Source organism: Bos indicus x Bos taurus, chromosome 6, assembly GCF_003369695.1.
Source record: "Bos indicus x Bos taurus breed Angus x Brahman F1 hybrid chromosome 6, Bos_hybrid_MaternalHap_v2.0, whole genome shotgun sequence".
Classification (NCBI taxonomy): Eukaryota; Metazoa; Chordata; class Mammalia; order Artiodactyla; family Bovidae; genus Bos; species Bos indicus x Bos taurus.
In genome coordinates, this window is record NC_040081.1 from 84,634,955 (window position 1) to 84,659,911 (window position 24,957).

A 24,957-nucleotide genomic window follows, 5' to 3' on the forward strand; every position below is an offset into this window, starting at 1 on the left:
TGCTAGGCAAGGATACTAGAGTGGGTTGCCATTTCCTTCTCCAGGAGATCTTCCCAACCCAAGGATAGAAACCATGTCTCCTGTACTGCAGGCAGATTCTTTACCGACTGAGTTACAAGGGAAGCCCTGTAAAGCACAAAGAAATATATTCAATATTGTGAGATAAATTATAATGAAAAAGAAGACAAATAATGTATACTATGTAAAACTGAATCATTTGGCTATACAGCAGAAATTAAGATAACCTTGTAAATCAACTGTACTTTAGTTAAAAAAAAAAAAATTGGAATGAAAGCCAGCTTCACTTGATGGAATCAAATATAAGCTAGATGTGTGAAAATTGCAAAAGAAAATGATTCTTTATTAGGAAAAGCAAACAATTACAAATAGAATATATGTAACTAGTGTAGTGGAAAATATGCTCTTTTTAACACTTAGAGCCATAAACTCTTTTAAGTTTATACTTAATTTTTTAGGTTTCTGTATCATACTCCCCTAAGAAGTATACCAGGCTTCCCAGGTGGCTCAGTGGGTAAATAAAGAATTCACCTACAATACATGAGATGCAAGAGACATGGGTTTTATTCCTGGGTTGGGAATATCCCCTGGAGGAGGGCATGAAAACCTACTCCAGTATTCTTGCCAGGAGAATCCCATGGACAGAGAAGCCTGTGGGCTACAGTCCATAGGGTTACAAAGAGTCAGACACGACTAAAGTGACTGAGCATGCACACAAGAAGTATAACATACTAGAAAACTTTTCAATATGATCAGCTATGATGAAGCAGTTCACATAGGACTTAATAAATTTTCATCCCAAATTTAAGAGAGACCTAGGAATATTGGGTACTCTGGGCAAACAGAATGATGGTATAAATTTTAATTCTAATAATGTGTGATTTTCAAAAATTGTAGAGAAAAATTCAAATAACAAATTTAATCCCGTTGTTAGCATAGCTCAGGTTTCAGTCTATTACTGGAATCAGGTAAGGAGATTATCTTCCTCATTTAACAAACATTACACTCCCTTTACTGAGCAGTCCTTGGACTGCAAGGAACTACTAGTTCCTTGGACTACTAGTCCATCCTAAAGGAAATCAGTCCTGAATGTTCATTGAAAAGACTGATGTGGAAGCTGAAACTCCAACTCTTTGGCCACCTGATGAGAAGAACTGACTCATTGGAAAAGACCCTGATGCTGGGAAAGATTGAGGGCAGGAAGAGAAGGGGACAACAGAGGAGGAGACGGTTGGATGGCTTCATCGACTCAATGGACATGAGTTTGAGTAAACTCTGGGAGTTGGTGATGGACAGGAAGGCCTGGCGTGCTGTAGTCCATGGGGTCACAAAGAATTGGACACAACTGAGCAACTGAACTGAACTGAGCAGAAGTCCAATGTCCTCCCCTATGAAAACTCGCTGTGTGTTTGTGCCCAATTGCTTGATTGTGTCTGAATCTTTGCAACTCTATGGACTATAGCCCAAGAGGCTTCTCTGTGCATGGAATTTTCCTAATAAGAATACTTGTGTGGGTTGCCATTTCTTCCTCCGGGGTATTTTCCTGATCCAGGGAGTGAACTTGCAACTCCTTCATCTTCTACATTGCAGGGAGATTCTTTACTGCTGGAAAGTTCAGTGTATTAGACTTACCTGTGGTATTCTGCATGTGACAAAAAATACATCTTTCATTGGATTGACACTTATTAGCAAGTTTTATATTTCATTTTGTTTTGGTAGCAATTGTTTAGGTATTGAAGTATTCTACAAGATAGATGAGTGTAAAGAAAGAGGAACCACAGCAAGATATTTCTTGCATCCCTTTCCCAATTAGTTGTTGAACCTCAGTTCACTGATATTAATTGTGGCGTTTTTGGGGAAGTGACAGTTTTAAAAGTATATTCCTTCCATCTTCCTAGACTTTTCTTAAACCTCCTTAGCTTTTTCTGATAACTACTTTAGAATGAAAAGCAGAGTCTCTTACCTAACACTTCACTTTAAAACTAGTCCCAAAGCTGAGTGTCATGTTGTTGGAGCCAGAAGTCAAAGAAAATGGAAAGCATTAAATTTTTTACCCTTTGCAGAAAGGTCATTTTGTATGTTAGTCCTGCCATTTCAACAGGCACGTAGGAAGGTGAGGATGGAATTTGCCCACAGTATTTCTCCATCGTGCCACACATGGAATGCCTCAGTGTGTATATAGAAGGGTTTCCTAGAATCTCAACAATCAGCTCTCCATAGGGCATCATAGGGTCTATAATCATAACATTATAGTTGGTGTCCTGGAATTTCTTCAAGATTGTCGAGTTTTAGACAACACTCTCACAGACAAGTTTTAAATATCCACTCATTTGAAAAAAAAAAAAAAAATCTTGCAGATTTTGCTGATTGCCAAGGTGACAATGAAGGCATGACGTTAACTGACAGGTCTAAAAAGTCATTTAGTCTATTTTCATTAGCTTCTCTGTCCTGTGGTGTGGGGAGAATCTTGAAGTTCATGGTGGAAGGCTTGCTGTAGTCAATGATAAAATTTTGTGGAGACACCAACACACTCACTTCGTGTCCTCTTTCCATGAGTTTCTCCAGAAAGACCTTTAGATTGAGCCAGTGGCTCATGTCATGGGGCCACACCAAAACTTCCTCACAGAATCCACAGCCAGTATAGCAGAGCTGCAGCAATGGAATTGCTGAAACCCACTTCTCAGATGCCATAACAGCAGCTCCCTCACACACTGCTCTGCAAAGGATGAATGTTTGCTGGGCCCAGAAGTGAAGTGGCAATTTAGACATAGATCACGTTAAAAATTAATTTCTGGAGTTCAGAAATGGCACTTACATGCAGAGAACTTTGCCAGTTGTTAATTGGCACAGTATTGTATAGTATTTATTCAAGAATAGATATGTAATATGTATACATTTTGAAGGAAATAATTTTGACATTCTAGGAGCTTGCTTTAAATAGGTTAAAATAGAAAAATGATATTTTTAATTGACAATTTTAAAGTATAAAAATTCATTTTAGTAAGTCTACTAAATAATATGTTTTATCTTATGGATGAATGGGAAAACATAAAAATATATGTTTCTCATAAGATTGGTCATATGCTAACATGAGAATAAAGCACATATATCACATGATATGAGATATATACTAAATACTGTACAAAGGTACAGCGTTTCAGAGCCTCAGAAGATGCTATCACTGCAATATGAAGAAAATCAGTCAAAACTTCAAAATGTAGGGGACATTTCGGCTGAGTCCAGGAGCAAAGATTACAGAAAAAGGGTTCTGAAAGTGAATAGAAGAAAAGGAGAAAAAGATGAATGATATGTAAGTCATGGTCATTTAAATATACAGATATCAGTTCCAAGTATATAGTCATAGGCTAACACAGAGCTGTGCAGAAAAGGGAAATATTAGTTAAAATAGGACAGTTTGGAGAGCCTTGGATGCTATGTTCTGGGTCATGTTTAATTACCATAAAAAGATGCCCACTCAAATTTTCAAATGAAGTACAGAAAATGATCATATATATCCTTTAATAAAACTATTCTGGCAACAAAATGGATTTGAGTCATAGAGAAAAATGAATATGTAATTGATTAAAATTAGGTGGCTCAGACAGCAAAGAATCTGCTTGCAGTGCAAGAGACTTGGTTTCTATCCCTGGGTCAAGAGGGTCCCCTGGAGAAAGGAATGGTTACCCACTCCAATATTCTGGCCTAGAGAATTCCATGGATGGAGGAGCCTAGTGGGCTATAGCCTATGTGGTTGCAAAGCATCAGACATGACTGTTCAACTAGCACACTTTTCTTTCCTTTTTAAAAAATATATATTAGGAAAGCAAGATTTGATGATATTATCAGTAAGAATGTGCTCTGCTTAGTGGCTTAGTCTTAACTAAGTAAGAATATAGTATTGAAATATTGCTTTGTGAATGGAGAGCAGACAATGAGTCTTATGACTGATGGGAAGTGAGAGGTGACCAAGAGTTAACCAGGAAGAGTTTGGTTTTTACTTTAAGCAACCAGAGTGTGATAATGACTCTAGCAAATTCATGAAACACTAAAGGAGTAGCTACAGGAAGAGTTTTTGACCTGCAGTGTGTAAGTTAAAGACAGGACATGTCTGTGAATCTCAAAGGAAAGATGAATTTAGAAGTACTCATTTTATATTCAGTCATTCACATGAATTTCAATTTAATTCCACTTCCTCTCTAAATTCTTTATATTTCATACCTTTCACAAGCAATTTTTAGTACCTACTGTATACTAGATTCTGTATTATGCACAGGGCATAAAGAAACAAGTAAAAAACAGTTCTAATTCAAAATGATCTCACAGACTATTGGACAAAATAAGTTAGCCAGTTAACCAATACTTATTCTTCAAGCTTAAGGGAGAAGGATCAGAGAAGGTAGAGATAAACTGAGGAATTGCAAAGCCTATGAAGGGGATTCTTTGGTAGAGGAAGGGAATGATGGAGGTAGCTGTCTTTAAGAGTCTATTTAGTAGGTGGAAAAGCACCACTTAGAAGTAAAAGGAAATATCAATGTATCTGTGTTCTAAGAAATGTGGCACAATTATATGAAGGGTTATATTCAGTTACAAAATTATATTCATTTTAATAATTTGGAAGAGACATACAGAAATTTCAAATCCCTTGAGAATTTTTTTTTTCCTATTTTGTTTGCTAAAATGAAAACACTGGGTAGGTTTGCTTAGAAGATACCAAGACAAAACTTTGACCAAGGATTAAGAGTTGTGTCCTGTTGCATAATTAGGGTTTACATAAGTTCTGTATTAATCGGTAAAAATCAGAATCCAAAAAAAAAAAAAAAGAAAATGATCACAAAACAAGAAGATGGGATGGAATCATGAATCCACTAAAAGAAAATTGAGATAACAATATAATCTTAAAAGAGGAAAGTCTTTCTATAAGTCTTTCTATATATGGTAAATAACCTAGAAGTGATTTGGAAAAAAAGACTGATAAATTTATCTAATCACTATGACAAAGTTCACATGTTGTAAACAGTTTCGCGGAGAGATATAATACAGCTCAGAAATTGACCTAAGCATACTTGTGTAAATTGGGAGAGAAATATTTCTAAGTTATTTTATTATATGAGAAAACTAAAGCAGAGCTCAGATTTCAAATAAGGATTTATTCACATAAATTTAAAAGTATAGGAGGCATATGTTTGCTATCTAACTGAAACATTAAAAATCTAGATAAAATATAAAATTGCCTCATAAAAATTCATTTTTGATTTGGCAAGAAAATAAAAAAATCAGAAGAATCCCTAATCAAAGTCAAAGCAGGAATTCTGATGTTCACCCTTGCCATTTATTTGTAGAACAAACAATATATGGCAAGAGTGGAGAGCTCAAAAGTCTGAAGATTTGCCCAAGATCCCAGACCCTGCATATGTTCATGTAACGCTAGATTCTCAAGATAAGATCTCACTTTTGCAAGTGAATTCCCTTATACAGAAGTTTACTGCAAGGAAAATCACTAGTTTTGACTTAGGGCTCTCTGGGTGAAAGAACTCTTTCCTTAGAATTTTTAACACTATAAGCCTTGGTATGGGTTTACAGTTCAAACTAGAAAAATCTCTTTGAAGAAACTTTGTCCCAAGCTTCAAAGTTTCCTATAGATAAAATTTCAAAGTGAATAAGCACCTCCGTGTTACAAGAAAAGAAAGCTTCAAGACTGGGAACCAGCAGAAGTAACAGAAATATTAACTCAAGTTAATTTTTTGAGGTTTTTTTTTTTTTTTTTTGGTTAAAAAACAGCTTTATTTTATTTATTTATTTTTTTTACTTTACAATATTGTATTGGTTTTGCCATACATCAACATGAATCTGCCACGGGTGTATACATGTTCCCAATCCTCAACACCCCCTCCCACGTCCCTCCCCATAATACAATACGTTTAAGGATATGAAAGTGAAATCTGAAAATATGGGCAAAGAACAAGAAATTAAAAAGAATAATTGTGAAAATTTGCTAAAGAAATAAAGTGAATTTATCCAAATTAAGAATTCAACGAATCAGATATAAGTGAATAGAGTGAAGAGTAGACTCTGGTGGCTGAGATGGTTAAGAATCTTCCTGCAATGCCAAGAGACATGGATTTGATCCCTGGGTCAGGAAGATCCCCTGGAGACTGGAATGCAACCCACTCCAATATTCTTGCCTGAAGAATCCCATGGACAGTTGAACCTGGTGGGCTAAAGTCCATGGGGTCGCAGAGTTGGACACGACTGAAAGAATAACACTTTCATACAAATAAACATTGAGTCAAAAGAGAAATCAAAAGATGTTATGTGGAATTAAGTTCTGAATAAAAAAATTGCAATAGGAAATATGATAGAATGGATGCATTCTATCATATGGATGCATGGAGAACAGACTGAGACCTCTGAATCTAGTTGTTGGTTGTCTACTTGGTTCCTCCTCTTACAAGTCTTTTTTCACTCTTTAAAACTTGTGGGGTTTTTTTGCAACCAAGCTGTACAACTCAGCCCTGTGTTTATGTTCTTTTAATCAAATCTACTTACATCAAATTTTTCAATTGTTGCTGTCCTTCAGTGGCTCAGATGTGTCCGACTCTTTGACGGGCCACAGACTGCAGCCCGTCAAGCTTCCCTGGACTTGGTGCTCGATCGGAGGCAGAGTGCTGATGAGGTGATTGTCAAGCTGCATATGAGGATTGGTACCGTGGGACTGGAGGAGGTCGACACTGCCTTCACAGACACGGGCTGTGTGGTGCGGCTCCCAAGTGGTCGGCAGTGGGGTGGTGTTTTCTATGCCAAGATAGTTCTTGCACCAAAGTACAGGCTTGCAAAGGTGACCTACTGCAGCTGTCACTGCACAAGAAGGTGCCTCTGTTCACATGGTCCTCTCTGCTGAAGAAACTTTTAGGGACCTAGGAGTTGGTGCCAGGTCTGAGGAGCCAGGAGAATGGGCAGGAGCCATCTCCCTTTGTCTTGGAGCCAGGCCCTGAGCCCCCCCAGGCTAAGTAGGAGGCCCATGACCAGAAGCGGGCCCAGGACTGTAATGAGGTAGGTGCTAGACTGGTCGTGGAGCCCAAGCAGAGCCCAGTGCCAAGAGGGCTATGCGTCTCTGTGGAGGGAGCAGGGTGGAAGGGGCCAGAGATGGCCCTGGACCTGGGGGTGATGCCCTCCCCTCCATTCCTGGCTGAGCCAGCCACCCAGGCTGAAGCGGAAAACAGCTCTGTGTTCCACCACTGAATCGCCAGACCAGCCTTCTGAGCTCAGAGGAGAATCTAGCACTCTTGACAGGAAAGAAGGCAGCAGACGCCCAGGAGTGACCGAGTATCTCCAGCCATGGCCCGGAGCAGAGACCCTAAGAAGGACGATCATTCCAAGGAGGAGATGGCAGTGGCCACAGATGCTACAGCCTTGGTGTATGAGCTCGAGTCTGTGGTGAACGTGGGATTTATCAAGAACGACTCCTATGAGAAGGGGCCAGACTCCCGTAAGTGCTCGTGTACCTGAAGAAAATCTGCAGAGACACCTCTCCACTGCTTTTCTGCAAGCAGGACTTGACACTTATTAGTCCATACACTAATTTGTAAAAAACAGATTTGAAAACCAGAATATATATTTGCATTATAAATTTGTGAATCAAGATGGCCACTAAATATATTTGCACAAAGAAAATACTAAACCCACATGATTTTACAGATAAATTTTAGCAAAAAATTCCAAGAATAAATCCTTATTTTTTTAGGATAAGAAAAAAGGAAATATTTTGTTAATCCCAAAGGCAATATAAACTTACCTAAAAAAGGGCTGAAGGAGAAACACATTCTAGGTCCATAATCACTCATGAATACAAATATGTCTTTATCAAAATATGAGCAAAATGGATTCAATGATGAATGAGAATATTTAAAATATAGCCGAGAGATGAGTTAAAGGTAGAAGGAAACTTAATAGAAAAATTTTCAATATCATTTCAGTTCAGTTCAATTCAGTCACACAGTCGTGTCCGACACTTAGTGACCCTATGGACTGCAGCTCGCCAGCTTCCCTGTCCATCACCAACTCCCGGAGTTTACTCAAAAACATGTCCATTGAGTTGGTCACACCCTCCAACCATCTCATTCTCTGTTGTCCCCTTCTCCCTCCTTCCAATCTTTCCCAAATAAGGGTCTTTTCAAATGAGTCATTTCTTCACATCACGGGGCCAAAGTATTGGAGTTTCAGCTTCAGCATCAGTCCTTCCAATGAATATTCAGGAATGGTTTTTTTTTTAGGATTGACTAGTTTGATCTCCTTGCAGTCCAAGGAACTCTCGAGTCTTCTCCAACACCACAGTTCCAAAACATCAATTTTTCAGTGCTCAGCTTTCTTTATAGTCCAACTCTAACATCCATACATGACTACTGGAAAAACCATAGCCTTGATTAGAATATCCTTTGTTGCCAAAGTAATGTCTCTGCTTTTTAATGTGTTGTCTAGGTTGGTCATAGTTTTTCTTCCTAGGAGCAAGCGTCTTTTAATTTCATGGCTGCAGTCATCATCTGCAGTGATTTTGGAGCCCAAGAAAATGTCTGTCACTGTTTCCATTGTTTCCCCATATACTTGCCATGAAGTGATGGGACCAGATGCCGTGATCTTAGTTTTCTGAATGCTGAGTTTTAAGCCAACTTTTTCACTCTCCTCTTTCACTTTCATCAAGAGACTCTTTAGTTCTTCTTCTCTTTCTGACATAAGGGTGGTGTCATCTGCATATCTGAGGTTATTGATATTTCTCCCGGCAATCTTGATTCCAGCTTGTGCTTCATCCAGCCCAGCATTTTGCATGATGTACTCTGCATTTAAGTTAAATAGACAGGGTGGCAACAAACAGCTTTGACATTCTCCTTTCCCTATTTGAAATCAGTCTGTTGTTCCATGTTCAGTTCTAACTCTTGCTTCTTGATCTATATACAAATTTCTTAGGAGTCAGGTAAGGTGGTCTGGTATTTCCCTCTCTTGAAGAATTTTCCACACTTTGTTGTGATCCACATAGTCAAAGGCTTTGGCATAGTCAAAAAAGCAGAAGTAGATGTTTTTGTGGAACTCTCTTGCTTTTTCAATGATTCAACAGATGTTGGTAATTCGATCTCAGGTTCCTCTGCCTTTTCTAAATCCAGCTTGGACATCTGGAAGTTCACGATTCACATATTGCTGAAGCCTGGCCTGGAGAATTTTAAGCATTACTTTAGTAGTGTGTGAAATGACTGCAACTGTGTGATAGTTTGAGCATTCTTTGGCATTCATTTGACAAACCTAGGCAGCATATTAAAAAGCAGAGATACCACTTTGCCAACAAATGTCCATACAGTCAAAACTAGTCATGTACAGATGTGAGAGTTCAACCATAAAGAAAACTGAACACTGAAGAATTGATGTTTGTGGACTGTGGTGCTGGAGAGGACTCTTGAGAGTCCCTTGGACAGCAAGAAGATCAAGCCAGTCAATCCTAAAGATAGTCAATCCTGAATATTCATTGGAAGGACTGATGCTGAAGCTGAAGCTCCTATACTTTGGCAATGTGATGTAAGAAGCTGACTCTTTGAAAAAGACCCTAATCCAGGGAAAGATTGAGGGCAGGAGGAGAAGGGGACAATAGAGGATAAGATGTCTGAATGGCATCATCAATTCAATGGACATGGGTTTGAACAAACTCTCGGAGATAGTAAAGGACAGGGAAGCCTGGCATGCTGCAGTTCACGAGGTCCCTAAGAATTGGACACATCTGAGGGATTGAAGAACAACCACAATACACTATTAGCAGATTAAAAGAAAAGAAGGTAAAATTTATTATTATTATTATTAACAGCTTTAAAAAAGTGTTTGTCTAAGCCTTCAATTTTCAACAAAATAATCTTCTTCAGAATTAGAGAAAGCAACTTCTTTGAACTAATATGAATGGTTATAAATTTAACCTCATTTCAAGTGAAAAAGTTAAAATTATTCCCTTTAAAATCAAATATAAGAATATCCTAGAATTTGCATTTCTAGGTAATGCATTTGTGTGTGCATGCCAAGTCATTTCAGTATTGTCCGACTCTTTGTGACCCTATGGACTATAGCCTGAGCTATGCGTCTCTGTCCCTGGGATTCTCCAGGAAAAAATACTGGTTCAGTTCAGTTCAATTCAGTTGCTCAGTCATGTGTGACTCTTTACGACCACATACTGCAGTAGGCCAGGCTTCACTGTCCATCACCAACTCCCAGACTTTGTTCAAACTCATGTCCATTGAGTCAATGATGCCCTCCAACCATCTCATCCGCTGTCATCTCCTTCCCCTCCTACTTTCAATATTTCCCAGCATTAGGGTCTTTTCCAATGAGTCAGTTTTTCCCATCACATTGCCAAAGTATTAGAGTTTCAGCTTCAGCATCAGTCCTTCCTATGAGTATTCAGAACTGATTTTCTTTAAGATGGACTGGTTGGATCTCCTTGCAGTCCAAGGGACTCTCAAGAGTCTTCTCCAACACCACAGTTGAAAAGCATCTATTCTTCGGCAAACAGCTTTCTTTAGAGTCCAACTCTCACATCCATATATGACTACTGGAAAAGCCATAGCTTTGTCTAGATGGACATTTGATGCCAAAGTAAACTTTGCTTTTTAATACGCTATCTAGGTTGGTCATAGCTTTTCTTCCAGGGGGCAAACACCTTTTAATTTCATGGCTACAGTTACCAACTGGAGTGATTTTGGAGCCCAAGAAAATCTTTGACAGGCCAAGTCTGTCACTGTTTCCATTGTTTCCCCATCTATTTGCCTTGAAGTGATGGGATCAGATGCCAAGATCTTCATTTTTTGAATGTTGAGTTTTAAGCCAGCTTTTTTATTCTCCTCTTTCACCTTCATCAAGAGACTCTTTGGTTCCTCTTTGCTTTCTGCTTTAAGGGTGGTGTCATCTGCATACCTGAAGTTATTGATATTTCTCCCAGCAATCTTGATTCCAGCTTGTGTTTCACCCAGCCAGGTATTTCACATGAGGTACTCTGCATATAAGTTAAATAAGCAGGGTGACAATATACAGCCTTGATGTACCACTTCCCAAATTTGGAACCAGTCTGCTGTTTCATGTCTGTTTCTGACTGTTGCTTTTTGACCTGCATACAGATTTCTCAGGAGGCTGGTAAAGTTGTCTGGTATTTCCATCTCTTGAAGAATTTTTCACAGTTTGTTGTGATCCACATAAGTCAAAGGCTTTAGTATACTAAATAAAGCAGAAGTAAGTGTTTTCCTGGAACTCTCTTGCTTTTTCTGTGATCCAACAATCATAAAAAAAAATACTGGAGTAGGTAGCCATTGCCTTCTCCAAGGGATCTTCGCAACCTGGGGTTGAACCCAGGTCTCCTGAATTACAGGTGGATTTTTGCTGTCTGAGTTACCAGGGAAGCCTGGGCTATACTTCTTGGCATGTAGTGTAGTTACTTTCTTATGACAAAATAACAAGGAACACATTATATATTCCATGTTACCCTGTCATAACAAAATTTCGTCTAGTCAAAGCTATGGTTTTTCTAGTGGTCATGTATGAATGTAAGAGTTGGACTATAAAGAAAGCTGAGTGCCAAAGAAACGACGCTTTTGAACAATGGTATTGAAGAAGACTCTTGAGGATTACTTGAATTGCAAGGAAATCAAACCAGTCCATCCTAAAAGAAATCAGTCCTGAATATTCATTGGAAGGACTGACGCTGAAGCTGAAGCTCCAATACTTTGGCCACCTGATGCGAAGAACCAACTCATTGGAAAAGACCCTGATGCTGGGAAAGATTGAAGGTGGGAGGAGAAGGGGATGACAGAGGATAAGATGGTTGGATGGCATCACCAACTTGATGGATATGAGTTTGAGTAAGCTCTGGGAGTTGGTGATGGACAGGGAAGCCTGGCGTGCTGCAGTCCATGGGATCACAAAGAGCCAGACATAACTGAGCGACTGAACTGAACTGGATTTTCCACATACGTGTGGGTTCATTTCTGGCCTTTCAATTCTGTCCCATTGATTTATGTGTCTGTTTTTCAGTCAATTCTGTGCTGTCTTGATTACTATAGCTTTGTAGTACAGTTTGAAATCAGGGAGCATGGTACCTCCATTATACTGTGTTCTTCATCTACAGATTTTCTGTTTGATTTTTTTTTAGGATTTAAATCTTCCTGGTAGAATATCCTTTCTGTTAATTAATTCATTACTTTTATTCCTGAGCTCACTGAATTGCCTTTCTGAGTTGTCTTGTAGCTTGAATTTCTTCATGATCACTATTTTGAATTCTCTATCAGATCATATTCCTTGTTTAACAATTGGTTTTTGGAGAACTGCCATTTTCTTTTTTCATACAATTTTACTGTGGATCTTCATGGAGCTTGAAAAGTTGTTCCTTTACTGGCCCTACTGCAATAGTGAATGTCTTTTTTTTTTTAAGTAATTTTTTTTTTTAACTTGATTGTAATGATTCAGTGGGTTGGAAATTAGTTGTTCTTCTATTGTTTTCCAGTAAGTGGCATGATAGCACAAAATTTTGTTTTTTCTTACATGTGTTCTCTCTAGTTATATTTGAGAGTAGGCACTTTTCACCCCCCCACTAACTCTGTCAGAAAAGAAAATCTATGACCAACTAGACTGCATATTAAAAAGCAGCGACATTAGTTTGCCAACAAAGGTCCATCTAGTCAAAGCTATGGTTTTTCCAGTAGTCATGTACGGATGTGAGAGTTGAACTCTAAAGAAAGCTGAATGCCAAAGAACTAATGCTTTTGAACTGCTTGGAGAAGACTATTGAGAGTCCCTTGGACTGCAAGGAGATCAAACCATTCAATCCTAAAGGAAATCAGTCCTGCCTAATCATTGGAAGGCCTGATGCTGAAGCTCCAATACTTTGGCCACCTGATGTGAAAAACTAACTCATTAAAAAAGACCCTGATGCTGGGAAAGATTGAAGGCAAGAGGAGAAGAGGACAGCAGAGGATTAGATCATTGGATGGCATCACTGACTCAATGGACATGAGTTTGAGCAAGCTCCAAGTGTTGATGATGGACAGGGAAGCCTGGCATGCTGCAGTCCATGAAGTCGCAAAGCATCGGACATGATTGAGCGACTGAACTGAACTGAACTCTGTCAGAGGTGTTGCTTGATGCTGGCACTGTCACCACTTTGGAGTCCTTGGTGCCCTGTTCTTGTTGGTGTCACTGACTTTGCTGCCTGTGGCTCTAGGAGAGAGGGTGCTTCTGCCTCTTCTGCCATTTTCTGACTCACGCACAGGCTTGGTCTCCACAGGCTGTGGGGAAAGATGTGGCAAAATGGGGATCACAGGTGCCTCTGCTATAAGTGTTTGGTCTTTATCTTCGGAGCTGGACATCAAACATAATTCTCTTTTGTAGAAAACCAAGTCCTTCACTGTCAGTGGTGGCAACTGACACAAGTCTCTCCTATCAATAAATGAGGATTGCTGAATATGGAGAAAGAAGGGCCACAGATGGAAACAGGGGCCTATGAAGTGGTTCACAAAACCTGGACACGCTCACAATAACACAGGAGTGGAAGTCACTGCCTAGAGCCAGCAAAGGACACAGAGGTCTTCAGAAGGGTAAAGGTTAGTTTATGTAAATTTTTTTAGGGTTTAGTCTATGATTCAAAGTTCAGCTCACCGACTTTTCAGATACTGTGTAGCCAGTGTATGGCATTGTGCTTGTTATTGATTTTTTTTTCATGTTCAAGTTCATATCAGTGAAGTCAAAAAGGCTATAAATTTGATGAATGATGGGTTATTTATCTAAGTGTGCTATCCATTGAGTATGTGCATAGTCATTGTAATATCTTGACTTAAAGAAATGGATAGGTAATTTCCTTCACATCTTTGCAATATTGAGACTTCCTGTACTTCACCCTTTTATTTGTGATAACTGAATTCTGAAAGACTCAAAGTCCAAGCGTTAATTATAGGCTGGTGGTCAGACAGAGGGCAAGTTCACACAGCTTAATGGAGCTTACATGACTTGCATGATTTTGTCCTACTAATATTTATTCATCCCAGCTAATTTCACAGATTGTACAAATAATCTGTTGTTCAGACACTCAGTTGTGTCCAACTCTTTGTGACTCCACAGACTGCAGCATGCTAGGCTTCCCCATCCTTCACTATCTCCCAGAGTTTTCTCAAATTCACATCCATTGAGTCAGTGATGCCAACCAACCATCTCATCTTCTGTCATTCCCTTTTCCTCCAGCCCTCAGTCTTTCCCAGCATCAGGGTCTTTTTCAATGAGTTGACTTTTCACATTAAATGGCCAAAGTATTAGAACTTCAGCGTCAGTCCTTCCAATGAATATTCAGGGTTCATTTCCTTTAGAATTGACAGATTTGATCTCCTTGCTGCCCAAGGGAGTACCAAGAAGCTTCTCCAACACCATAGTTTTAAAGCATCAATTCTTTGGCACTCAGCTTTCTTTAAGGTCTAACTTTCATATCTTTTTGGCTGCACTGTGAGGCATGGGGGATCTTAGTTCCCCGACTAGGTATTGAACCCAGGCCCTCTGCAGTAGAAGCAGAGCATTCTAACCACTGAACCACCAGGGAATTCATATCCTTACATGACTACTGGAAAAACCATAGATTTCACTATCTATACAGACCTTTGTTGGCAAAGTGATGTCTCTGCTTTTTTAATATGCTCTCTAGGTTGGTCACAGCTTTTCTTCCAAGGAGCAAGCATCTTTTAATTTCATGGTTGCAGTTACCTTCAGCAGTGATTTTGGAGCCCCCCCCCCCCAAATAAATCCTATCACTCTTTCCATATTTTCCCCATCTATTTGCAATGAAGTGATGAAACAGAATGCCATGATCATTTTTTGAATGTTGAGTTTTAAGCTAGCTTTTTTACTCACTTCTTTCATGATCATAAAAAGGCTCCTTAGTTCCTCTTCACTTTCTGCCATAAGAGTGATGTCATCTGCATATCTGAGGTTATTGATATTTCTCCCAGAAATCTTGATTCCAGCTTGTGATTCATCCATCCTGGCATTTCACAAGAGGTACACTGCATATAATTTAGATAAGCAGGTTGACAATGTACAGCCTTGATGTACTCTCTTCCCAGTTTTGAACCTGTCCATTGTTCCATATCTGGTTCTGACTGTTGCTTCTTGACCTGCATACAGGTTTCTCAGGAAGTTTCTCAGGTGGTCTGGTATTCCCTTCTCTTTAAGAATTTTTCACATGTTGTTGTGAACCACCCAGTCAAAAGTTTTAACATAGTCAATGAAGCAAAAGTAGATGCTTTTATGGAACTCTCATGCTGTCTCCAAGATCCAAGAAATGTTGGCAATTTCATTTCTGGTTCCTCTGCTTTTCTAAATACAACTTGAACATTGGAATTTCTCAGTTCATGTACTTTGAAGCCTAACTTGAAGCATTTGGAGCATTATCATGCTAGCATATGAAATGCGTGCAATTGTGGGGGCAGTTTGAACATTTTTTGACATTGCCTTTCTCTGGGATTGGGATGGAAACTGAAAGGATTTCCATCCTTTCTTTCAGTGTCCTGTGGCCACTGAAGAGTTTTCCATATTTGCTGCCATATTGAGTACAGCACTGTCACAGCATCATCTTTTAGGATATGAAATAGATCAGCTGGAATATATCATCTCCACTAGAATTGTTCTTAGTAATTCTTCCTATGGCCCTCTTGACTTCACACTTCAGGATGTCTGGTTCTAGGTGAGTGACGACACCATCATACTTATCCAGGTCATTAAAGATCTTTCTTATACAGTTTTTCCTCGGTATTTTTGCGACACGTTCTTAACATTATCTGCTTCTGTTAGGTCCACACGTTTTCTATCCTTTATTGTACCCATCATTGCAATAAATGTTCCCTTTGTATCTCTAGTTTTCTTGAAGAGATGGCTAGTCTTTCCCATTCTATTGTATTCCTCTATTTCATTGGATTGTTTACTTAAGATGACTTTCTTATCTCTCCTTGCTCTTCTTTGGAACACTACATTCAGTTCAGTTCAGTCGCTTAGTCGTGTCCAACTCTTTGTGACCCATGAACCACAGCACGCCAGACCTCCCTGTCCATCACCAATTCCCAGAGTCCACCCAAACCAATGTCCATTGACCCAGTGATGCCATCCAACCATCTCACCCTCTGTCATCCCCTTCTCCTCCTGCCTTCAATCTTTCCCAGCATCAGGGTCTTTTCAAATGAGTCAGCTCTTCGCATCAGGTGGCCAAAGTATTGGAGCTCCAGCTTCAACATCAGTCCTTCTAATGAACACCCAGGACTGGTCTCCTTTAGGATGGACTGGTTTGAACTCCTTGCAGTCCAAGGGACTCTCAAGAGTCTTCTCCAACACCACAGTTCAAAAGCATCAACTCTTCAGTGCTCAGCTTTCTTTACAGTCCAACTCTCACATTCATACATGACCACTGGAAAAACCATAGCCTTGACTAGACAGACCTTTGTTGACAAAGTAATGTCTCTACTTTTTAATATACTGTCTAGGTTGGTCATAGGAGTAACTGTCTTTTAATTTCATGGCTTCAATCACCATCTGCAGTGATTTGGGAGCCCCCCAAAAAATAAAGTTAGCCACAGTTTCCACTGTTTTCCCATTTATTTTCCATGAAGTGATGGGACTAGATGCCATGATCTTACTTAGTTTTCTGAATATTGAGCTTTAAGCCAACTTTTTCACTCTCCTCTTTCACTTTCATCAAGAGGCTCTTTAGTTCTTCTTCACTTTCTTTAGCTCTTTAGTTCTTTTTTACTTTCTTTCTTCACTTCTTCACTTTCATAAGGGTGGTGTCATCTGCATATCTGAGGTTACTGATATTTCTCCCATCAATCTTGATTCCAGCTTGTGCTTCCTCCAGCCCAGCGTTTCTCATGATGTACTCTGCATATAAGTTAAATAAGCAGGGTGACAATATACAGCCTTGACGTACTCTTTTTTTATTTGGAACCAGTCTGTTGTTTCATGTCCAGTTCTAACTGTTGGTTCCTCACTTACATACAGGTTTCTGAAGAGGCAGGTCAGGTGGTCCGGTATTCCCATCTGTTTCAGAATTTTCCACAGTTTGCTGTGATCCACAAAGCCTTTGACATAGTCAATGAAGCAGAAGTAGATGTTTTTCTGGCACTCTCTTGCTTTTTCCATGATCCAGCAGATGTTGGTAATTTGATCTCTGGTTCCTCTGCCTTTTCTAAAACCAGCTTGAACATCTGGAAGTTCACAGTTCACATATTGCTGAAGCCTGGCCTGGAGAATTTTGAGCATTACTTTACTAGCATGTGAGATGAGTACAATTGTGCAGTAGTTTGAGCGTTCTTTGGCATTTCCTTTCTTTGGGATGGGAATGAAAACTGACCTTTTCCAGTCCTGTGACCACTGCTGCGTTTTCCAAATTTGCTGACATATAGAGTACAGTATTTTCACAGCATCATCTTTTAGGATTTAAAATAGCTCAACTGGAATTCCATCACGTCCACTAGCTTTGTTCATAGTGATGCTTTCTAAGGCCCACTTGACTTCACATTCCAGAATGTCTGTCTCTAGGTGAGTGTGAGTGATCACACCATGAAGATCTTTTTTGTACAGTTCTGTGTATTCTAGCCACCTCTTTTTAATATCTTCCTCTTCTGTTAGGTCCATACCATTTCTGTCCTTTATTGAGGCCACCTTTGCATAAAATGATCCCTTGGTACCTCTAATTTTCTTGAAGAAATCTCTAGTCTTTCCTACTCTATTGTTTTCCTCTATTTTTTTGCACTGGTTGCTGAGGAAGGCTTTCTTATCTCTTCTTGCTATTCTTTGGAACTTTGCATTCAAATGGGTATATCTTTCCTTTTCTCCTTTGCTTTTCGCTTCTCTTCTTTTCACAGCTATTTGTAAGGCCTCCCCAGACAGCCATTTTGCTTTTCTGCATTTCTTTTTCTTGGGAATGGTCTTGATTCCTGTCTCCTGTACAATGTCACAAACCTACATCCATAGTTCATCAGGCACTCTGTCTATCAGATCTAGATATTTAAATCTATTTCTCACTTCCATTGTATAATCATAAGGGATTTGATTTTGGTCATACCTGAATGCTCTAGTGGTTTTCCCTACTTTCTTCAATTACAGTCTGAATTTGGCAATAAGGAGTTCATGATCTGAGCCACAGTCAGCTCCCAGTCTTGTTTTTGCTGACTGTATAGAGCTTCTCCATCTTTGGCTGCAAATAATATAATCAGTCTGATTTTGGTGTTGACCATCTGGTGATGTCCATGTGTAGAGTCTTCTCTTGTGTTGTTGGAAGAGGGTGTTTGCTATGACCAGTGCCTTTTCTTGGCAAAACTCTATTAGCCTTTGCCCTGCTTCATTCCATACTCCAAGTCCAAATTTGCCTGTTACTCCAGGTGTTTCTTGACTTCCCACTTTTGCATTCCAGTCCCCTGTAATGAAAAGGACATCTTTTTTGGGTGTTAGTTCTAGAAGTTCTTGTAGATCTTCCCAGACCCATTCAACTTCAGCTTCTTCAGCATTACTGGTTGGGGCATAGGCTTAGATTACCATGATATTGAATGGTTTGCCTTGGAAACGAATAGAGATCATTCTGTCATTTTTGAGATTGCATCCAAGTATTGCATTTTGGACTCTTTTGTTGACTATGATGGCTACTCCATTTCTTCTAAGGGATTTCTGACCAAAATAAAGGATATAATTGTCATCTGAGTTAAATTCACCTATTTCAGTCCATCTTAGTTCGCTGATTCCTTGATTCAGCAGTGCAGTGGCTGCAACGGCACAGGAGCAGAGGAGAGGAGTTACCCCACTTTCAAGGTCAGGGGCGGTGGCCGAGAGGAGCTACTGCATTCAGATGGGTATATCTTTCCTTTTCTCCTTTGCCTTTATCTTCTCTTCTTTTCTCAGCTATTTGTAAGGCCTCCTCAGAAAACCATTTTGACTTGTTGCCTTTCTTTTTCTCAGGGATGGTTTTAATCACTGCCTAGTGAACAATGTTATGAACCTCCATCCATAGTTCTTTAGACACTCTGTCTGTCCTATCTGTTCCTTTGAAACCATTTGTTCATTCCACTGTATAATCATAAAGAATTTTATTTAGGCCATATCTGAATGGCATAGTGGTTTTCCCTACTTTCTTCAATTTAAGTCTGAATTGTGCAATAAGGAGCTCATGACCTGAGCCACATTCAGCTCTGGGTGTTGTTTTTGCTGACTGTATAGAGCTTTTCCATCTTTGTTTGTGAAGAATATAATCAATCTGATTTTGGTACTGACCATCTGGTGATGTCCATGTTTAAAATTGTCTCGTGTTGTTGTAAGAGAGTGTTAGATATGATCAATGTGTTCTCTTGGCAAAATTCTGTTATCTTTTTCCTTGCTTCATTTTGTACACCAAGACCTAACTTGTCTCATTCCAGGTATCGCTTGGCTTCCTACTTTTGCACTCCAGTCTCCTGTAATGAAAAAGACATATTTTTTTAGTGTTAGTTCTCGAAGGTCTTGTCAGTCTTCCTAGAACCGTTCAACTTCAGCTTCTTCAGCATTTGTGGTTGTGGCATAGACTTGGTTTACGGTGATGTTGAATGCTTTGCCTTGGAAATGAACTGAGATCATTCTGTCATTTTTGAGATTGTGCTCGAGTACTGAATTTTGGACTCTTGTTGACTATGAGAGCCTCTCCCATTAGGAAGCTTGCACAAGCCTCTCATCCTCATCCATCAGAGGACAGAGAGAATGGAAACCACAGAAATCTAATCAAAATGATCACAGAGGTCACAGCCTTATGTAACTCAATGAAATTATGAGCCATGCTGTATAGGGTCACCCAAGACAGATGGGTCATGGTGAAGAGTTCTGGCAAAATGCTGTCCACTGATGAAGGGAATGGCATTCCTGCCTTGAAAATCCTATGAAAGTATGAAATGGCAGTAAGATACGAAACTGAAAGATGAACTCCCAACGTTGGTAGGTGTCCAATATGCCATGGGAGAAGAGTGGAGAAATGGCCCCAGAAAGAATAAAGAGGCTGAGCCAAAGCGGAAATGAAGCCCTGTTGTGGATGTGTTTGGTGGTGAAAGTAAAATCCTATGGTGTATAAATAATAAACTTTATTAATAAAGTTATTAAATTATTTTTAATAAACTTTTTAAATTATTTTCATATCCATGCTTTCTCAAAGTTATGAGTCTTTCCTTTGTTCTTTGTCTGGAAAATTGCCATATCTTTCTGCATTTGTCTACTATGAACATGACTATTCCTATTTATTTATCAGCAATGGAGATTATAGTATGTGCCCATTAAAAGTCCTTGTCAGACAGTAATTTTTCATAAAGAAAAATACAGTGTTTATCTTGTTAACTATTACATCCCCTAAAAGAGCACACTGAGTCTCCAAAAAGTTTCCATATTTTCTCTAAAAATATCTGCTTGAATAAATGGGTGAATGAAATATCAGATTTCAAGCTTCTTTCTAGTAGTTGTCATTAGCATATATGTGCTGTGTTTAGTTGCTCAGTTATGTTCAACTCTTTGCAACCCCATGGACTGTAACCTGCCAGGCTCCTCTGTCCATGGGGATTCTCCAGGCAAGAAACTGGAGTGGGTTGCCATAGCCTACTCGAGGGGATCTTCCCAGCCCAGGAATTGAACCAGGGTCTCCTGCATTACAGGTGGATTCTTTACCAGCTGAGCTATGGAGAAGCCCTGTATTAGCATGCATAATTTTGAGTACATATCAAGCAAACATGTAAATAAATATGTATAGTTATATTTAAACATCCTCTTTTTCACTTACTGTTTTAAATTAATATATTTCCACAAAGTTATATTAAATGCATATGACTTTCTTACTCATTCTAATAAATTGAACATGTCTGTATGAGAGGGTTGTAAGTACTAGAGAAATGTACATAAATCACCAAACAAAACAGCTGAAGAAAATATATTCAATGAATTGTAATACTCATATAATTTTTCAGAGCTGTTCATTTTATTGAGCTGTTATTACTTCTCATGATTATTCAATTAATAATTTTTAAAATTTTAAGTAAATGATTGTATCTGTAAAATTGGATGCATTGGTCTCTTTTTTGATAATTCATGTTTATTTTGAAATTAATGGATTTTAACAAGTTCCTTGGTTTTATACCATGCATCAATTAGAATGTTTATTTCATAATTGTTCATCCCTTCATTCTTGAAACATCATCCTCTCCTGGTTTTCTAAGAAAGAACCCCCAGTTTTGTTCCTAATAACTAGTCATTCTTCCTTATTCTTGCTTCAAAGCTTCCTCTGAATCTGCTCATAATGGTGATCCTGGAATGCTTTATTCTTCATTTATCTCCCCAGACCTAATATCCTCAATTTTATTTTCAAATTTTATATCTCAGGATGCTCACATCTGTACACTGTATTAATTGAATTCCTCTACTCTGTAGCTTCTAGCTGTATTTAGGCAATGGGGGAAGATAGTAATTATATTTCATCATCATTCTTTTCCTGGCTTGAGACCACGTCTTCAGCAATTGCTTTTTGCTTCCATTTCTATATCTTTGACCATCTGTTTCTTCCTCCATAGTTTCAATTCTCACTAAAGATAGCAGTAACATTCTAAGAGATTAGTGAGATTCTCAGGCAAAGGAAGAAACCTACAGATAACTAGGGTCAGAAAGGGAGCTATCAGGCAAGCAGCAGCTCTGGAGCTGAAGTTAGTCCTGTATGTAATGGGTGTCCAATCTCAGAAACCAAATGGGTGCTTGCACTTAGATAGTGTTCATGGTCAGCTGGTCAGGAATGGCCAGCCCAGCTCTCATGAGACCTAAACTATTTGCTACATTCTAATTAGCAAAAATAAATTGAGAATAGAGCAAACAAATATCTGTTCTCAAAACATGATTGTTAAAGTCAAAACATATCAGGATGACTCGCCTTTTTAGAAAGATAACATTTAACAAATACATATTTATCCTTCACAATAAATCTGTAGAATTTATTTTCATTTTCAGTATTGTACATTTTTGAGTGTGTGTGCACGTGTGCTCACTCACATCCAACTCTTCACGACCTCATGGACTGTAACCCACCAGGCTCCTCTGTCCATGGGATTTCCTACGCAAGAATGTTGGAGCAGGTTGCCACTTCCTACTCCAGGGATCTTCTCCACCCAAGGATGGAAATCACATCTCTTATATCTCCTGAAGTAGCAGGCAGATTTTTACCACTATACCACCTGGGAGGCCCCATATTCAAGGGGAAATACTTCAGTGATATAATTATTTTTAAATTGGAATTCATTTTCAATATACCATATTAAAATAAATAAGAGTTTTTTAAAGTTCAGTAAGTCTGTGGATGCCATTTATTTTTTTTCAGTTATATATCAAATATTGAAATTAAAACTTCAATTAAATGTGTCATTAAGTTTATAATGGATAAAGAAAGTAAAATCTTTAATGCATTTGTTAAACTAATGCAAAGCTGAATCCAATATAACTATTCCTCTTTAGTGCTTTGCATTGATACATATTTACTACAGCGTAGAGTTGGTTGAGGGGCTTCCCTGGTGGCTCAGTGGTAAAGAATCTGCCTACAAGGCAGGAGACTTGGGTTCAATACTTGGGTCAAGAAGATGCCCTGGAGAAAGAAATCCCAACCCATTCCAATATTCTTGCTTGGAAAATTCCATGGACAGAGGAACCTGGAAGGCTATGGCCCATCGGATTGCAAAAGAGTTGGACATGACTTAGCAACAAACAACAACAACAATCCTTGGTTGAATAGGTTTGTTAACATCTCATATCCTTGAACAATTAATTGATAAATTTAAATTTATTGAAAATAGAGACTGAAAACTATTATAATAATTGTATCAATCAAGTAAATATTTATTTTTTGACATAAAATGACACTTTTGATTATAGTGGCTATAGATTATGAGCATTAACAATTTTAAAATATAATGAATTGGACCTTAACTTCAAGATTATCCATTGTACTATAAGTTACAATTTTCATAAAATTATTAAAATGTTTTCTATATTTCTTGCTATTTTTTCTAAAAATTATCTCTTCTTCCTTAACATACTGCTGACATTCTCTGCCCTTGAGAAAAAATAACCAATAATTCAATAGATCTCTTGCTTGAAGGCAGTGTTCAGTCTCTTGTACAAAATGGTACACAAGAATATTTTCTGACTAAAGTCAGGAATGTAGGTATGGTTATCTATGTGTTTAATGAAAATCTGTAGATTTTCACTGTCCCTGGTGTGATATGCCATCACAGTTATTATCAATTCATGCTCTGACCTCAGTAACACTTGGCAAGCAGAAAGTCTTTTATGACAAATAAAATCATTACTCTTCTTGTAATAGACTAGTATCCTATGATGGTTTTCTAATTCGTATGTTCTAGCAAATATTGTGAATTTTATTCTTTGTGTTCTCTGCATCTATCAGCTCTTACTTACATTTGTGTAAGTACATTATGTTTTCCACAGGATTCAATATATTGTCAGTCAGCATATAACTTAAAGTTAAAAATAAAGAAAAAATTAATATTATGAATGAAAGTGAAAGTGTTAGTCACTCAGCCATGTCCAACTCTTTGCAACTCCATGGACTGTATCTGGCCTACCAGGCTCCTCTGTCCAAGGAATTCTCCAGGCAAGAATAATGGAGTGGGTTGCCATTCCCTTCTCCAGGGGATCTTCCCAGTCCAGGGATCTTCCCAGTCCAGGGATCAAACCCAGGTCTCCTGCACTGCAGGCAGATTCTTTACCTTCTGAGCCACCACGGAAGCTTGATACTATGAATAGACAAACATAAAATTATTTGTGTACCTTTCTTAGGAATGTTTGAGGAAGAGAGTAAAGCCAGATGGGAAAAGATAAAGAAAGAATGGAACATCCCCATGGTTAATGCTGTTGTTGAATTCTAGAATTTATATCTATGTTAAGGTAGAGACGAATGGAATTCTGGAAATAAGATGAAGATATATTTACGGTCATTGTGGCTAGAACGAACAGAAGTGCCCATGCAAGCCTTTGGCAAACTTAGAAAGATCTATTCTCTTTTTTTCTTCTTTCCTGTTTTACCAAATTTTCGACAAGAAAACAGACAGCATCTTGTGACCAAGAATACAGCTGTTGCCACACAGGCCAGCAGGAACCCGATCACATCCAGAGAGTGGTACTGGTACCAGGTGAGGTTGTGGGCGGCTGGCCTCAGGTGCTTGGCTCCTTTGTGGCGCATGACAAATTCGATCCAGAAGACTGCTCGGTCCAGGGGCTTTACAGGCTGATCATGGTGAATCCTTTTTAGCCTCATAGCATTCTCTTTATAACTGGTAGGCAAAAACATGGAAATTATATAGAGAGTTTTGTTTTCATTTAAGGTAAGTATAGTAATATTTCATAGCTTTTATCCTAAAGCTTTATTCTCTACAGTCATGACTCTAATTTATACATTACCATCTGTTAGGAGGATTCCTCCCTTCAGAGCTAAAAGAACTTTACACATTCAATTTTCAATATTTTTTAAAAATTAAATTTATCCTGTACTTAACAGGATACATGTATACATAAGGTAGAAAGAATAATTAATTAAAAGTATTACCCTGAAGATTCCTTTCCAAACACATTTCTCTCTTTTCCATGGAGGTAAAGACTGAATGCATGTTTATTATTGCCACACACTGCTTTGTAGTTTTACCCTGTTTGCATTTAGTTTCCATGCTTTTGAACTTTAAATAAGAAATATCATCTAATACGTATTTTTAAGAAGTTGCTTTTCTTGCTCAATATTGTATGTGAAATTTGTCTGTACTGATGGTTTACTCATGGTTTATTTTTTACTACTGTGTAGTATTGCATTAGATATATACCCCATGATTTACTCAGCAGCCCTGTTGA

At 38.5% G+C, this 24,957-nt stretch overlaps 1 protein-coding gene across 3 annotated transcripts in view; it reads right to left on the reverse strand.

Annotated features, from left to right (window-relative positions):
• Window positions 1–22,907: 22,907 nt before the first annotated feature.
• LOC113894349 (UDP-glucuronosyltransferase 2A1) overlaps window positions 22,908–24,957 on the reverse strand; it is a 53,158-nt gene continuing 51,108 nt past the window's right edge. For 2 of the 3 annotated variants that reach the window (XM_027544658.1, XM_027544659.1), the window contains exon 6: window positions 24,020–24,389. In XM_027544658.1, the coding sequence (XP_027400459.1) occupies window positions 24,110–24,389 (280 nt within the window). In that variant the 3' untranslated portion in view covers window positions 24,020–24,109. Of the gene's footprint in view, window positions 24,390–24,957 lie in introns of all 3 variants that reach the window. The other variant, XM_027544657.1, reaches the window with a different exon arrangement.